Here is a 16703-nt window from a genome sequence, read left to right on the forward strand (position 1 = left end):
TGTGGAGGATACCACAACAAGGCTCTAGTTGGTTGATAAGAATGAAGTACAAAGAGACCTTGCATCAGTTAGGGCTTTTTTTGTAGCACTTAAGTGTTAGAGGGATTCTAATTCTAACAGGACACAACAGCCTAAATAAGGGGAATATGTTCTCAGTGGAAGAATTTAGAATTGTGGTTACAGCTTCAGGATAAAGGAAGATCAGGAGAAAATTCTTCATCCAAAGAGTGGTGCACCTGTGGAATTCTCTACCACAGGAAGCAAAGTATGAAGTATATTCAAGAAAAAAGGTAGATACGTTTTTTAATGCATTAGGGGAGAAGATAGGAACAAGTGGATGATCTACCATGATAGTGATAAGTTATGAATTGGGCCAGAAGAGGCAAATGACCAACTAGTTCCATGTTTGATATTGTAGAATTTCCTTGGATATCTTAGTTTATGTAATAAAGCCCCAAATTCAACATTGAATACGAGACTACCTGGCTCAAAAATGAGAATGTTATAATGGCAATCCTGAAGAAGGGTCCTAGCCCAGAATGTCAACTGCTTATTCCACTCTGCAGGTGCTGTCCGACTTGCTTAGTCCCTTCAGCATTTTGTGTGTGTTACTCTATTATTATGGCATATGTAATCATAAACTTATGATTACAATTAAATGGGAAGGGGGAATGATTTTGATTCTTGTGAAAACAGGCCAAAAACGTAAAGCTAAGAAGTATAATTAAAGAGCTACAGAGCTTCAGTAATCACTCTTTGCCTTGTAAATCTTTCCATGAGAAAAGAATTGCCATCAACAATTTATACTTCTGGCCTGGTTTTTGTCCGCCTGATGCTTTTTTTGGAGTTCCCCTGGTTCTTCCCCCAACTCAGTACCCGGTATTGATAAACCACAGAAGAAACTGGGTTCTTTTGGTTCTCTTCATGCTTTATTATATCTACATCAACAAAATTCAGCTGTTTTGGTTACATTGGGCATTTTTTAAACAAAAAAATTCTTTTTGAATATTGTACTTTGGGCCTGTTCATTTTCCTTTGACCAATTCAAGACACAAGTATGTCCTTGTATTTTTTTTGTTTTCTCTTTAGGATAGGAGATTAAGTCAATAGTTATTCTATTTTTGCAGTCTTGTGTAAATTTAAACTATCTGTCTAAATGTAGTGCATCCATTTAACACAATCTGTTCATCTGATGAAAATAAATATTTCAGGACATGAAATAAAGTACGCATGCAGGTACAGCAGGCAGTGAAGAAAGCTAATGGCATGTTGGCCTTCATAACAAGGGGAGTTGAGTATAGGAGCAAAGAGGTCCTTCTGCAGTTGTACAGGGCCCTGGTGAAGACCACACCTGGAGTATTGTGTTGCAGTTTTGGTCTCCAAATTTGAGGAAGGATATTCTTGCTATTAAAAGAGTGCAGCGTAGCTTCACGAGGTTAATTCCTGGGATGGCGGGACTATCATATGTTGAAAGATTAGAGCAACTGGGCTTGTATACACTGGAAGTTAGAAGGATGAGAGGGGATCTGATTGAAACATATGAGATTATTAAGGGATTGGACACGCTAGAGGCAGGAAACATGCCCCAATGTTGGGGGAATCCAGAATCAGGGGCCACAGTTTAAGAATAAGGGGTAGGCCATTTAGAATGGAGTTGAGGAAAAACTTGTTCACCCAGAAAGGTGTGGATCTGTGGAATGCTCTGCCTCAGAAGGCAGTGGAAGCCAATTCTCTGGACGCTTTCAAGAAAGAGTTAGATAGAGCTCTTAAAGATAGCAGAGTCAAGGGATATGGAGAGAAGGCAGGAACGAGGTACTGAATGTGGAAGATCAGCCATGATCACAGTGAATGGCGGTGCTGGCTCGAAGGGCCAAATGGCCTACTATTGGCTATTGTCTACTGAAATACAGGGCACATACATAAAATGCAGTGGGAGCTCAGCAGGTCAGGTGATATTTAGGGAAATGTACTTGACATTTTGGGTTAAGGCCCTTGTTTGATCTAAAAAGCCAGTTTCCATTGGAAATTACTTCATTTGTTTCTATGCCACTGATGTTTTAGTTATTAGACTCCTGCTGACAAAGGGTTTTTCTAAATATCACTAGATTGTTTCAGTTGGAGAAAATTAACCAAGCTTGTTCAATTTTCTTCCCTAGATTAATCTGATTTAACTTCAGTCTACCTCCTTTTCAAAGCATAGTCACTTGTGCAATGTAGGAAATGCAATAGCTATTTTTCCATTGAACTGTAAAGCAGCATTTACTAAATAAAATAATCTCAGTGATGTTGCTTGGAGAAGAAATAATCGGCCTAAAAATGCATGGGATCCTGTTTGTCCTTCAGGAAGTATTTTGAGCTATTTATGAGGCCATTCAGCATGAAAATAGGCTCTGTTAAATCTACATTCTTCATCAAGCATCCATTTACAGTACTGTGCAAGTCTTAAAGAGATAGATATATTTTGATATAGATAGATTAGATATATAGATAGCTAGGGTACTGTAATTGGTCGGAGCAAAGGATGTTGGAAATGGCAAGGATGGAGTGTCACAGGAGAGGCGTGGGTCAGGTGGCAGAGAAGGGGTGACCGAAGCAGGAGTCTAGTGTGGGTGCAGACTCACCCAGCCCTGAGACATCAGGCAAGGCCTTTTGATTCCAAACAATTGGTTATTGGTCATTACAGACTGTCTCTTTGGTGCTTCCCTCTCCCCTCCCCTTTCCCCTTTCTCCAACTCTCCCTTCCACCTCTTAGTCAACAAAAGAGACCCATATCAGAATCAGGTTTATCATCACACATATGTCACAAAATTAGTTTTTTTTTGTTGCAGCAGTACAGTGCAATACATAAAATTACTACAGTACTGTGCAAATGTCTTAGACACCCCAGCTACTAATATATATACTATATTATAAGACTTTTGCATAGTACTGTACATCAGCCAGTCCTATACTGATGCCATTTCATTCACTACATATTTCCAGTAACCCTCCCCTGCTTTGCACTTTTGAGCATGTTAATCTGTAGCAACTGGAGAAACTCTCAGAGTCACTTTTTCTGGAGAAACACTGCTTCTCATAGAGGTTATTCAAACCTCTAATTGTTTACAGATATCAGGGTAAATGTGGGATCATATCCTGAAGGCATTAATTGCTACTGGTTTGCCTTAGAGCATCCAAACCTCCCAAATTCGGCAGATTCTGATCAAGCACCTTCCTTGCACTTGAACATTTAATCTTGGTTGATTAATTTGTGATGGACATGATTTTAATTGAAGGTGACCATGCATGTATGGATGTTTAAGATCCCATTTCAGTTTTGGAAGAAAAGGAAGGAGTGGTCCAAGTGTACCAACTGACATTCATTCTAGAGATACCCCACTTAAAACTGCATGATATTTTTGATCATGGATGCAGGATATTTTCAGCACATAGCATTGTTGATACACTCCTGGGACATGAATATGAGCCTGGCCTTTGGTGGTGTCTGTATGGAGTTTACGCATTTACCCTGTGTATGCATGTAGTTTGGTTTGGCTGCTCTGGTTTCTATCAATATTCCAAGGTCATGCTGGTAGTTAAGTTAATTAATTGATTGGGAACTCAAGAAATGCAGCTACAATCTATGCAAAATTATTAAAGCAGTGAAACGACAATACAGGGACAAGGTCCAGACACAACTCTCTCTACCAACAACACCATTCACAGACCTCAAAGCTAAATTCAGTGGTGCTGCCAAAAATGCTGCCTCTCTCCCAGATGAGCTAAATCTTTTTTACACTCAGTTCATTGTCGCCAACACTGAGTCCCTGAGGAGAGCTGCGGAAGCAACTCCTGCCTTGGTCATCTCTGAGGCTGAAATACCCAGGTGTTCCCAATGACTGGACAGTTGCAAGGCTACAGGACCGGACGGCATCCCAGGGCGGGTACTCAAGATATTTACAGAGATGGGTGCATAAAAAGGGCCCCAGAGGATCATTGGGGACGAGCGTCACCCCTAACAAACTGTTCCAGCTGCTACTATCCAGGAAATGGTACCGCAGCATAAAAGCCAGGACGAACATGTTCCAGGACAACTTCTTCCACCAGGCCATCACTTTGATTAATTCACGTTGATGCAATTATATTTCTTGGTTAAATTAACTGGTTGAACATACTATTTATTACGAAGTACTGTAAATTGCACATTGCATATTTAGACAGAGACGTAACATAAAAGATTTTTACTCCTGACGTACGTGAAGGATGTAAGAAATCAATTCGATTCGATTCAATTCAGTTGATCCTGGTATAGCTGCGAAGCAGGAGAATTTGGAATGGGGGATTGTGCATGTGTGAGAGAATAAGCTTTTGGGAAGTAATTGGGAATGGGATCGATGAGTGTTTGAAGGACTATGAGATGAATAGCCTCTTGTAAGAAGAATGAAATTATACACTAACAGGGAAATTTAATTATTTAATTGCTTTTCCCAGTTGCCTTAAGGATTTTTATGTTCTCTGTAGAATTAATTAGGGAGCTATGGAGGATTCATTACAAAAGCAAATGTATTGAAACTCGGATGTGGTAATCAAATTTCTGATGCTGGAGTTTCAATCAATGGCAAGCAAAGTTTCATGTCATGAAGATAATTTTGTCATTTATCCAGCTATCTATTTTACTGACCTTACCTGATTTCATCGACTTTTAACTGGAAAACTTTGGGGGTTTTGCTGGCTCTAATATGCTGCATATTTCAGTGTTGGAAATGGTGAGAAGGAATTGGTTGTGCTCCAGTTCTGTTCTGACTCACTGTTAGGAATTTACCATCTGGAAAATGAAACTTAAGATTTTTGTGATAATAATGGAAGAAGCAAGAATGTTTTTAGAGCAATGAGTACTGGCGATTCAATAACATATCATTCAAGCTGAGAAGATATGACAAGAATATTCATGTTTTTCAGTGTTGTTCTATATAGTTCCAAACTGAACACACCCAGATTTATCTCCTTCTCAACACTAAATTGTTTTTTTCCTCTTTCTCAGTTCTGGGACAGGGTCTTGGATCTGAAATGTTTTGTGTTTTTCTTTCTAAAGATGCTGCCTAACTTGCTGCAGTACTGAGGCTACTTTCTTCTTCTATTTCAGCTTTCCATTATCTGCAGTTTCTTTGTATAATTTCTTGAGTCAAATTATATAGCACTGATAAGAATTGATTAATAGAACTAGCATCAGATCTAATACACACAGTTTCTTCAAAATAGTCCTTTCACTGACTAATGGAAGTTAATAATTCGGTTTTTTTTTACACTAGCTTTGATATTTAGCAAATTTTTCAGTCTTTAGATTATAAAACACCCCAGTTGCCATATTTACCACTATGACCTCCTTTAAGATACTACTAAAAATATTTTATTGCACTAACGTATTTTGGTCTTGATTGGGTACTCTTCCTGGTTATAATTTGGAATGAGTATTTGGTTCCTTTTAAGGCAGTCCAGTAAGTTCAAGAATGATTTGCTTCTACTAGATTTGTGGGTACTGATAATTGCTAATGAGGCTAATGTGGGTATTACAGACATTCCTACAGATGAGGCAAAAAGCACCTGATAGGGTAGATCTGTACTTTGGGAGGTGGTAGCTTCTTGTCAACTACACAGTATCGCTGTATGCCCAATGTATAGGCTCCATTTTCGATATCCTGCAACTGCTCCTTCTCCATTATGAGAGGTTATGGGCTGGAGATTTCCAGAATGCACTTGGGTGTTGCATTTTTTTAAAAGCAGCCTTGAATATTTTCCTCAGTCTGTTGTGAATCTTTTCCGTCTCTTTCTATGTTGGTAGGGAATATTGTCAATATATTCTATACACATTCCAGTTCTTAGAATATATAAAAGGGCAGAGATCACTGTTTTGTACCAGGTCTCAGATCTTGATCTTCAGACATTCTTGCTTACTGGTGCTGTACTGGTGCTTTAAAAGTAATCGTGAATTCTGTTGTCACTGAGAGGTGGCTCTGGGGATAAGAGCAGTAGTGGGTTTTTTCTGTATCTCACTATAAACTTTCATTGTCAGAGAAGCATTGCATAGAGGTGGCAGGTGGATAACAGGACCCATTTCTTTTTGAATACAAGGCCAGTCCTTGAGTGTGCTTTGATAAATGTGTCAGTGATGTCTTGGTGCACCAACACACGCATCATCTACTTATTTTAGCTCTGCCATGGTTGGGGTGGCCTTGTTTGGCATTTAGTTGCTGTAGGTTGAACAGCTTGTCATTAGTTCTTAAAGATCAGCTTGGAAGAGTGATACATTGCAGTGATAAGGCATTAAAAGTGACAGGCAGTATGTAGTCTTGTTTGACTTCACGCAAGCTAGCTTGGAAGGACCATGACTTGAAATTTCATTATAGATGCATTTTCTTCTGAATAGTTGAACTTGAGAGGCTGTTTGACAGTCCCTCCTAACTGATGGAGTTAAAGACATCAGTGAAGTTGAAAATAATACTGGAGGGTTCTACTTTCTGCATTTCTCTTGATCTGTACAGATCGGGTCTAGTGTGTATCAGTTTGGATGGACTTCACAATGTAAGTTTTAACTTTGTGGCCTTACTTGCACCAATGCTAACTTTGGAAGGATTGAGAAGGCAATGCAAGTAGGACACCAGAAAGGGCATAATCGTGAAAAGTCTTTGTGAATGAACAAAAGGAGGTGAACAAAATATTTTTTTGGGCTGTACGTTCCTTTACTCCTCCCCCATCCCCACTTGCATAACAAATAGTCGAAAAAAGAATGGAGAAAGAAAGCATTTCCTCTTGAATGGTGCTTAGTGAGAGATGTCATTTTTCACCAACTGATTTAAGTGCAGGCTTCCCAAGCTAAAATGGCATGCACATCCTGGAAATACCATCCAAGTTTGATATTGGCAGTTAAGTACTCTGCCACTCCTGTAACATGTTTTTTATGTGACTGAAATTAGGCCAGCTAGCAGTGAGTTTCTTCTACCCCTTCATCTTGATTTTATCCTGTACCACTTCCACTCAGTAGAAGTGAAGACTACATGTTCACCTTCCGGTTGAACATTGCCTACAGAGAAACCAATCAAAGAACAAGACCTCCCTCTGATGACTTGGCTGCTTCATCTGCCATTAATCAGATCAGGATTTGAATAAAGCACTCTTTAATTTTGTTCAAATTAATGGCTGATTTTTGCCTGGTATAGGATGTTTTTTATTCTAAAACTGGGCTAAGCAGAATTGAATCTGCTGTGGTAACTTTGAAATTATTCAATTTGTAATTATTAACTTAAAAAGAAACAATTATTTTAAATTTTGCTTCCTCTATATGAAATCCAATAAAAGTAATAATGTTTGAACTGAGAGATCTTTTTTTGATTAAAGCGTGCATGCATTACTTTGAGTAGGCGAAATAGGAAACTTGGCTATGTGCCAGTTTTGGTTTCAGAAAAAACGAAAGTTACTATGTAAAATGTAAATTAGCTCACAATAGCCAATCAAGTACAGTAAAGCAAAGAAGCAAGCCTTTCATAAGTGATAAGGATGTTAACAGTTCTTCACATGGATTTTCAACTGCTGTGCCAGAACTTTGAGCGGACTAAGCTGGAGAAATGAGGGGTTTAAAAAAAAGAGCTAATATTCAGATTTTATTCAGAGCAAAGGGAGATGATGGATCTTTTGTACAGGTCAGTTGTATTTTCTCAATTGATTCACTATAGGGCTTTTAAATAAGTTTGTACCTAAAGCATTTTTGTAATTTTACTGTCAATTATGTATTTTCAATTTGACATACTAGTTTTCCTTTGTCATGTAAGCATTTCAATTGTCTTAGACTTATAGATATTTACAGTATTTTACACAAAAAATTATATTTGGAATATTACAAGTACTATAAGGTTTATAAAAAAAATTCATATCCACATATGCTATTTTGTTTTCTGCTAGTGAATTTTAAGCTTCTTAGAAGCAATTCTTTTTTTCTTGCTTACATTGATGTTTTTAAATTCATTGTAGTATATTATGCTAATCTTGTAAGTGATATTTTTAATGAAGCGAACCTATAGAAATTTTAAATATGATGATTATGTGCTGTAAAAATATTCTACATTTTTAAATGTTAAAAATAAAATTATTGAGTTTTAGATGTACATGTGTATTGAGGCAGTACCTTAAGTGATAAAGATTTAGAAAATAGCATGAAAATCTGGTTTTTAAACTTAATCTAATACAGAAAAAATGTTATTTGAATTGCCTTATCAAATTGAAATGCTAAAAGCGGGAAATCACAAAGTTTTGAACTTTTTCTCCACTTGTTCTGAACTGTCAATAGAAATTGAAGCATGTAACCATAATTTTGTTTCTGGATCTTTTAATTTATATTAATTCTGCTGTAATAAAATAAATTGGAGATATCTGATTTTTTTCATATAATTTGAAACTCGGTTGCAAATGTGCAACTTTTAGCATAGTTTTTTTTGGCTCAGTGTGAACATTGGTTTTAAGAAAACATTTGCATAAATTCAATCAGAACTAGGTGAAAAAATGTTAAATCCCCTCTTGAGGTATACTATTTCTGTTTGGTATTTCTGCTCTTTTCTGAGAACACTGATTCATTCTGGATATTTTTGCCTCTTTCCCAAGCATGCCACAAATTCATTGTGAAGAGGCATTATTCCAAAGGCAAAATACGTCTTGTAAAAGTTGAAAATATTAAATAGCAAATTGGCGATAGGAAACTGGAGTGTTGGAGAAATGGTAGTGTTGTGGTTAGCGTGATGTTTTTACAATTCGGGACATTCTGGAGTTTGCAGTTTGATTCCGGTGCCATTCTGTAAGGAGTCTGTATGTCCTCCCTTTGGAATGCATGGGTTTCCCTGGCTCCTCCGGTTTCTTCCCCCAGTCCCAAAACATAATGAATAAGTTACTTGGTCATGTAAATTGACCAAGTTAGAGTTAAATTAGAATTTTAGAGTTAATCAAGTTTGTTTGGGGAGGAGGGTTGCGTGGCCTGGGTTGAAGGGCCTACTTTGTGCTCTATCACTGAATAAAATAAAAATGAAAATTTTGAAAAGTGTTCAAGATTGTGAAATTGGTTTTCCAGATCATCACTATTGAGGAAGCAAAACGACGCCAGAGCATTAGTAGTTTTTATGAAGAAGAGATAGAAGATCTTCAGCCTGTACTTACAGACCCCAGTGAACTGCTTGAGAGTTTCCACATTGAGAAGGTAAATATACGAAACACTTTCTTGTGGTTGTAATCTTTAGTAGATTGAGAAACCTGCTAATGAAATGCTTTTATCAACATAGCTTATGCTGCATCTTCCTGCAAGAACACAGGGATACGCTTGGCGCCTTATGTACAGCACAGCTGTCCATGGAACAAGTTTAAGAACACTTTACCGTAGTTTGGCTGTTATCGATTCCCCAGTTCTCTTAGTTGTCAAAGACATGGATAATCAGGTAAACAACTTGAAATAATCTTAAACATCAAATCAACGGTGCATAATTTGCTGGATAATTTTTAGAATTGGTGTGTGTAAATTTGTGAGCTATCATTTTTTTTTCTTTTTGCAGATATTTGGAGCTTTGGCATCGCACCCTTTCAGATTAAGTGACCATTGTTTTGGTACAGGAGAAACCTTTCTGTACACATTTAATCCACAGTTCAAGGTATCTATTATCATGCTGTTTTTTTTTTAAATAAAAAAAAGAAAATTGGGTAGAACTGACAAATTGCCAGAAAGTCTCAAAGAAAAATTAGTCTGGAACTTCTTCACAGCATCTCACCACTTGCAGCCTTTCTACTTTGTTCTCAGTGAAGCTGGTTGGAAGCCATTTTAAATCACACAGAAAGGCTTTAACAATGTGGGAAATTGTCATTATTCACTTCTGTAGAAAAACAGAAGTGTCTTCTACCTTCTGATAATAATTGATTGGGAAATACTAAAAGACGTGTAGAAGTCTTTAAAAGAGGTGCAGCAGGCAGTTAGAAAATTAAGTGGTATGTTGGCACTTTTTGCAAGGGAATTTGTTTTTCAATGTTGATCCCCATTCCTTAACAAGACCATACTTGTTATAGAGGGAGTGCAGGCTATGTTTGCTGGACTGGTTCCCGGAATGGTAGACTTGCCATGCAAGATGAGATTAAGTAGGCTAAACCTCTGTTCTAAAGAGTTTAGAAGAATGAAAGGTAATCTTATTGAGGAAGTGTTAAGAAGACTTCGCAGTGTAGATGTGGGATGCATCCTTCCCCTGCTCAGAGAGTCTAGATTAAGGACTTTAAGTGTTAAAATAAATGCTAGGCTATGTTGGACTGAATTGGGAGTTTTTTTTATATATCAGAGAACAATGAATCTTTTAAATTTGTCCAAAATGGACGTGTACTCAATCAATCATTCTGACAGGTTGAGACATTTTTGAATAATAATAATAGATGTATGAGTCTTAGGCATGACAAAGATTTTGAGAAAAAGATCACACATGATCCTGGCGAATGGCAGAGCATCCTTAACAGGCTGATTAGCCTACTCTTAGCATTCTTCTGATATTATTAAACACCTTTAATATCTACAAATGTCTTTGGTGTTCTTAAACATGCAAAAGCTATTAAAAATTAAACATGCTATTAAATATTCAATGATTACATATGTTTCTAGTAAAAATAAAATGAAAGAATTAGGAAATTAAATACATTTAAATTAGCTGAACAAAATAAATTTGTAGATTTGAATCAGAATCAGGTTTATTATCACTGGCAAGTATTTGAAGCTTGTTTTGCGGCACCAGTATAAAGCTATATATAAACAATTGCTTTACGTTACAATAAGTTACGAAGAGTAGTGCAAAAAGAGAGAAAAATAGTAAGGTCATGTTCATGGGTTCGTTGACTATTCAGAAATCTGATGGCGGAGGGAAGAAGCTGTTCCTAAAATGTCGAGTGTGTCTTCAGGCTTCTGTACTTCCTCCCTGATGGTAATAATGAGAAGAAAGCATGTTCTGGGTGGTGAGCATTCTTAATGATGGATGCAAACTTGAGGCATTTTACCAGACACTTGTATGTTTCCACTGTATCATTGCACTCCGAAATTAATGGAGTTGCTAAATCCGCACCATGTATAACCTAGAACTTCTTCAGCTGGTAGATCTTCCAGAATAATAACTGGGAAACAGTTGAAATATTGCAGATTGTCATATGTTTCTATTCACAACTAGAATGGTATTGAATTACCCTAATCATTTTAGAGCAAATGCCAGCATTTTCTGTGTACAATTTCAGGCAATTTTGTTTTTAGCTTGGAAATATGCTTATGATTTGTGATATAGGCTTATATGATGCTATGTTAAATTGCTGAATCAAAAGCTGTTTTGGGGCCGTTGTTGGAAAAACATTCAAAGAAAAATGTTTTAAAATACTAGATTGGCTGGTTTGATACTTGGTTTTTCATCTGAGAGGAAAATTGCAAGTTTTTTTTCATTGAGATACAGTAATTATAAAGTGTATTCTAATGAGGGTTTTATAGAGCTGCAACATTATTTCACAACTCTTGAACTTAACCCGCCAACTAATGAAGGCCAACACACCATACACTTTCTTAACAACCTTATTATCTTTGAGGGATCTATAGACATGAACCCCAAAATCCCTCTGTTTCCCCCACACTAATAAGAATCCTGCCATTCAATTTCAACCTTCCAAAATGAATCACTTCACACTTTTCCAGGTTGAACTCCATCTGCTACTTCTCATCCCTGTTTTGCATCCTTTCAATGTCCCGTTGTAACGTATGACAGCCTTCTACACTTTCCACAACTCTACCAACCTTCATGTCATAGTTACAGTATGTGTTCAAATTAAGCATGTTTCCTACATTTAGAAATTGAATTAATATATGTAATGGATTTGTGAAACAGAATACAAGTTCCATAGTAGAAAATCTTCCTGTTCTAATCTGTGAAGTAATTTGAATATAAGAATAATATAGTTTTTTATTTAATAGATATTTAGGTGGAGTGGAGAAAATTCGTATTTCATTAAAGGAGATAAAGACTCGTTAGAACTAGGTGGAGGAAGGTATGTTTTCACAATATAATATTATTGTTTCATGTTATTTCTTGCATATTTCCCTGCAAATTAGTATAAAATATGTACATTTGCTTCTGCTTATTTGCTTGCTTATGTACATTTCATATTAAAATAAGGCTATTGTAATATCCCAGTGGACAGTTGTAGAAGGAGAACAGCACGTGGGGGCTGCTACAATGTATGAATGAGCCATGTTAGTTCGTTATTGACTGAATTTTGTCAGATGGTGTCATATAATGTTGTGGAATATTTTAATATAGTAGATGCAGAAATGGTCTTTCCAAGGAGGAAAAATTGAACTGATTTTTCAAACTCTTAAGGTGGTATCCTGAGATAAATTTTACCCTTGCCAAAGTATCTTATAATTATATCCATTTAGCATTTTTTTTAAACTGCGCAATATTTATTTATTGTGACATAGTGCAGAATGGGCCCTTCTGGCCCTTAGCCCAGCAATCCCCTGATTTTAATCTGAGCCTAATCACAGGATAATTTACAATGTCCAATTAACTCACCAAACGGTACATCTTTGGACTATAGGAGGAAACTTACACAGTCACAGGGAAAAATTACAAACTCCTTACAGGCAGTGGTGGGAATTGAACCTGTGTCATCTGTACTGTAAACCGTTGTGCTAACCACTGCATTACTGTGCTGCCCACAATGTACGTTTGTGAAATATCTCATGTTCAACTGTATATGAATAATGCGAATTGGAAAATTCCTTGTGCATTATACTCTATTAAAGATTCTAGAGCTAGAAGATGATCCTTTTTTGAGAACTCCATTGAATAGACTGAACTAACTCAAGGTAGTTACACTTGGTAAGGTGGAAAACATTTCCTTAGACTTAGATCTGCATTACCTCCTCATAAGAACAATGCTTCCTATTACTAATGAACTATTGTTTTTAATTAAGAAACCAAGGATCAACTTTAACTGTAAATTTGAGAAGTAAACACAAACATGATGATGAATTTGTTGATAAGTACTTTATATTCTAATAATCCAATAATTTTAATATTCTGTATTTCAGTGGCCATTTTGGCTTGTGGCTAGACGCAGACTTATATCACGGCCGAAGCAATTCATGCAGTACGTTTAACAATGAAACACTTTCAAAAAAAGAAGACTTCATTGTGCAAGATCTTGAAGTGTGGACTTTTGTATAAGTTAGCCTGATTCAGTAGTCCACTTGGTTCTGTTTTCCAGTCCATTGGATGTTATGATTCCACTGCTAGCTGCCTTATATTGTGTCCAGTGCTCACAATTTACTGTAAATGAGCATGTTTCCGAATGCTTGAGCTACACTTCTCAATCTGAATTACAAAGGAGATCACAGGGCTCAGCTTTCCAGAGAGGCAACAACTTCTTTCCATTCTGTCAACTTGCTTGGAATTACCACATGCTGAAGGAAACCAGCTGAGTTGGCAAAGTCTTTTTAGCGGAACTGTATTTGGTTGAAAAGGGAGAGCAAAACAATACTTTTGCTATGACAGACGTAGCTTCTTCCAAATGCTGTATGCTAGTCGAAGAATGGCTGGCAATAAACTGAGTACAGCCAAAGCCAGGGTGCAAGGCAGTGCTTTTCAACTTAAGAGGATATTTAATATTTAAACCTTCAGTGACAATGCATGTCGAAGACATTTTTAAATACTCATTTGCTTTTCTGATTTTTTTAAATTGTTTTTATCACATTGCTTAAAGTCCAACTGGAATATTCAATATCCTCTAAGAGCGTTTGGTGGTTTTGCCAGTAGGTGGGGAAAAATTGTTGAAGAGTTAATAGTTACGGAAGAAAAGAATTGCAGTTAAGCCAGGACCATTTAAATGCTATAGTACAGTATATTAACTTTTATTTTTAGTTACAATGGATGTTGTATCCTTTCGTTTAGGGATGGTTTTATATCGGTGCAGGCACTGAACGCCATGGTGTGAATATTTGTTTACAGTTAGCAGAAAGATTATGTAATATTCTTAATTCTGTATGCATTTTTGCATTCATTTGAACATTCCAGTGTCTTGAGGGTACCAAGGGAACCTAAATGCACATGAAGAATATTAGAGCACTTTGAAAGAAATGGTAGTTTATGGCACCAAATACAATTTGAATGTGTAAACTTTTTTTTACATTGTTCTCCATTTTGAATTACAAGTTCATTTTGCACAACAAAGGATGTGAAAATGTACTTTCATTTCTGGATTATTTTCATTAATCATTAAGCATATTATAATACTTCAGGAAAGCTTAAAACACTTCAATATGTTAAACAAGTTTGATTTCTTTCCTGTCCTGGAGTAGATAATTGGAATATCAAAGAAGCATCATTTTTTGGTTTCTATAGGTGCCATTTCTACTTGTATCACCAAAATTGAAGAAATAAAGAATATACAAAGTTAAAATTTTCTATAATATTTCTGCATATTTGTTTTTGTGGTGCTGTTTAAAAAATATCTGAACTGAGCACTAAAAGGTTTCACCATTTTTTTTAAGTTTAGCATTTGATATGTTAAATAGCTTAAAAATCATATTGTATTTAATACATTATACCTGTATTGTCAGAACAATCAAAATTGTATCTGAATTCTGTATCTGTGAATGTTGTTAAGAACAAAAGACTTGCAGTAAATTGAATAAATCTGTGTACTTAAGAACATTGTGAAATAGATGTTTGGAAGATAAATTGGGAGGAAAGAAACTGATGATATCTAATTGCTGATGATAATCTTAGAACTTTTTATTCAAATCCTATCTTGTGAAAACCACCTATTCTTGTCTGAAGAAGGGTCTCTGCCTGAAACATTGACAAGCTATTCTTTTCCACAGATGCTGCCTGAGCTGCTGAGTTCCTCCAGCATTTTGTGTGTGTTGCTTTGGATTTCCAGCATCCGCAGACTTTTTTGTGTTTATCTTTGCCTATATCATTACAAAATAGTAAAGAACAGGCAGAACTGAATGAATGATGTTTCAAACCAGTGAGAGCCCCATACTGAACTTTTTCTGGCTGATATTTTTCTTTCACAGCAATAGCATCACTCAACAAGTGGGTTCTCAGGTCAAAATGAAACACATTTATTCAGTTGATTTCCTGAAGAAGCACGGGAGGCCTTGGTACTAAGTAGAGTGGTCTGCACACTCTCCCTGAGTGTATAAAGCAGATGGAGGCACAGCAGCACAGTGCCAGCAACCAGGGTTCAATTCTGCCACTGTCTGTAAAGAATTTGTGCATTCTCTTGTGAACACCTGGGTTTCTTCTGTGTACTCGGGTTTCCTCTGTGTACTCTGGTTTCCTCCTACATTCCAACGAGGTATGGGTTAGTAAAGGCTAGGAAGTTGTGGGTATGCTACATTGGTACTGGAAGCATGGCAACACTTGCACGCTGCTCTCAACACAACCTTGGACTGTGTTGATTGTTGTTGCAAACAATGCATTCCACTGTATGTTTTGATGTACTTGGGACCAATAAATCTAATCTTTATATACACCTTTTGGAGATAAGGTACAAACACACATAAGTAAAGAGGTTATGTTATCATCTGTCAACCAGACTAAAGCAAGAAGGTGCACAAACTAGAAACATAGAAAACCTACAGCACAATACAGGCCCTTCAGCCCACAATGCTGTGCTGAACATGAACTTACTCTAGATATGGCAAAGTTATTTCCCATGGTAGTGGATTCTAGGACAAGAGGGCACGACTTCAGGATTGAAGGATGTCCATTTAGAACAGAGATGCGGAGAAATTACTTTATAACAAGAAGGTGGTAAATCTGTGGAATTGGTGCCATGAGTGGCTGTGGATGCCAAGTCACTGGGTCTGTTTAAGGCAGAGATAGATAGGTTCTCGGTTAGCCAGGGCATGAAAGGATATGGGGTGAAGGCAGGGGAGTGAGGAGGACTGAAAGAATTGGATCAGCCCATGATTGAATGGCGGAACAGACTCAATGGGCTGAATGTCCTACTTCTACTATATCTTATGGTTTTAATTATCTAGGGTTACCCATAGCCCTCTATTTTTCTAAGCATGATGCACCTATCCAGCAGTCCCTTAAAAGACCCTATTAAATCTGCCTCCACCACCGTTGCTGGTAGCCCAATCCACACACTCACCACTCTGCGTAAAAAAGAAATCTTATCACTGACATCTCTGTACCTACTTCCAAGCACCTTAAAACTGTGTCCTCTTGTGTTAGACATTTCAGCCCTAGGAAGAAGTCACCTCTCACCTCTATACACCTCTGTCAAGTCACCTCTCATCGTCCAATGCTCCAAGAAGAAAAGGCCAAGTTCACTCAACCTATTCTCATAGGCCATGCTGTCCAATCCAGGCAACATCCTTGTAATTCTCCTCTACACCCTCTCTATAGTTGCCACGTCCTTCCTGTAGTGAGGTGACCAGTACTGAGCACGGTACTCTGAGTGGGGTCTTACCAGGTAAATATACAACTGGAACATTACCTCTCAGCTCTTGAACTCAATCCCATGGTTGCTGAAGGCCAATTCACTGTTTGCCTTCTTAACCACAGTCAACCTACGCTGCAGCTTTGAGTGTCCTATAGACTCGGGGCCCCAAGATTCTTCTGATGCTCGAAGCTCATCCACTTTGTTCATGATGCCTCTTGCATTAA

General features: G+C 37.2%; 1 protein-coding gene across 5 annotated transcripts in view; it reads left to right on the plus strand.

Moving 5' to 3' along the window:
* The window catches only part of LOC132400500 (nuclear receptor coactivator 7-like), a 124265-nt gene extending 109524 nt beyond the window's left edge, over positions 1–14741 (plus strand). For 4 of the 5 annotated variants that reach the window (XM_059981506.1, XM_059981505.1, XM_059981504.1 and 1 more), the window contains exons 12-16: positions 9089–9214; positions 9297–9449; positions 9564–9659; positions 11987–12060; positions 13109–14741. In XM_059981506.1, the coding sequence (XP_059837489.1) occupies positions 9089–9214; positions 9297–9449; positions 9564–9659; positions 11987–12060; positions 13109–13244 (585 nt within the window). In that variant the 3' untranslated portion in view covers positions 13245–14741. Of the gene's footprint in view, positions 1–7189; positions 7674–9088; positions 9215–9296; positions 9450–9563; positions 9660–11986; positions 12061–13108 lie in introns of those variants that run through there. The other variant, XM_059981508.1, reaches the window with a different exon arrangement.
* The last annotated feature ends 1962 nt before the right edge of the window (positions 14742–16703 follow it).

Source organism: Hypanus sabinus, chromosome 10 (genome assembly GCF_030144855.1).
Source record: "Hypanus sabinus isolate sHypSab1 chromosome 10, sHypSab1.hap1, whole genome shotgun sequence".
NCBI classification, from domain to species: Eukaryota; Metazoa; Chordata; class Chondrichthyes; order Myliobatiformes; family Dasyatidae; genus Hypanus; species Hypanus sabinus.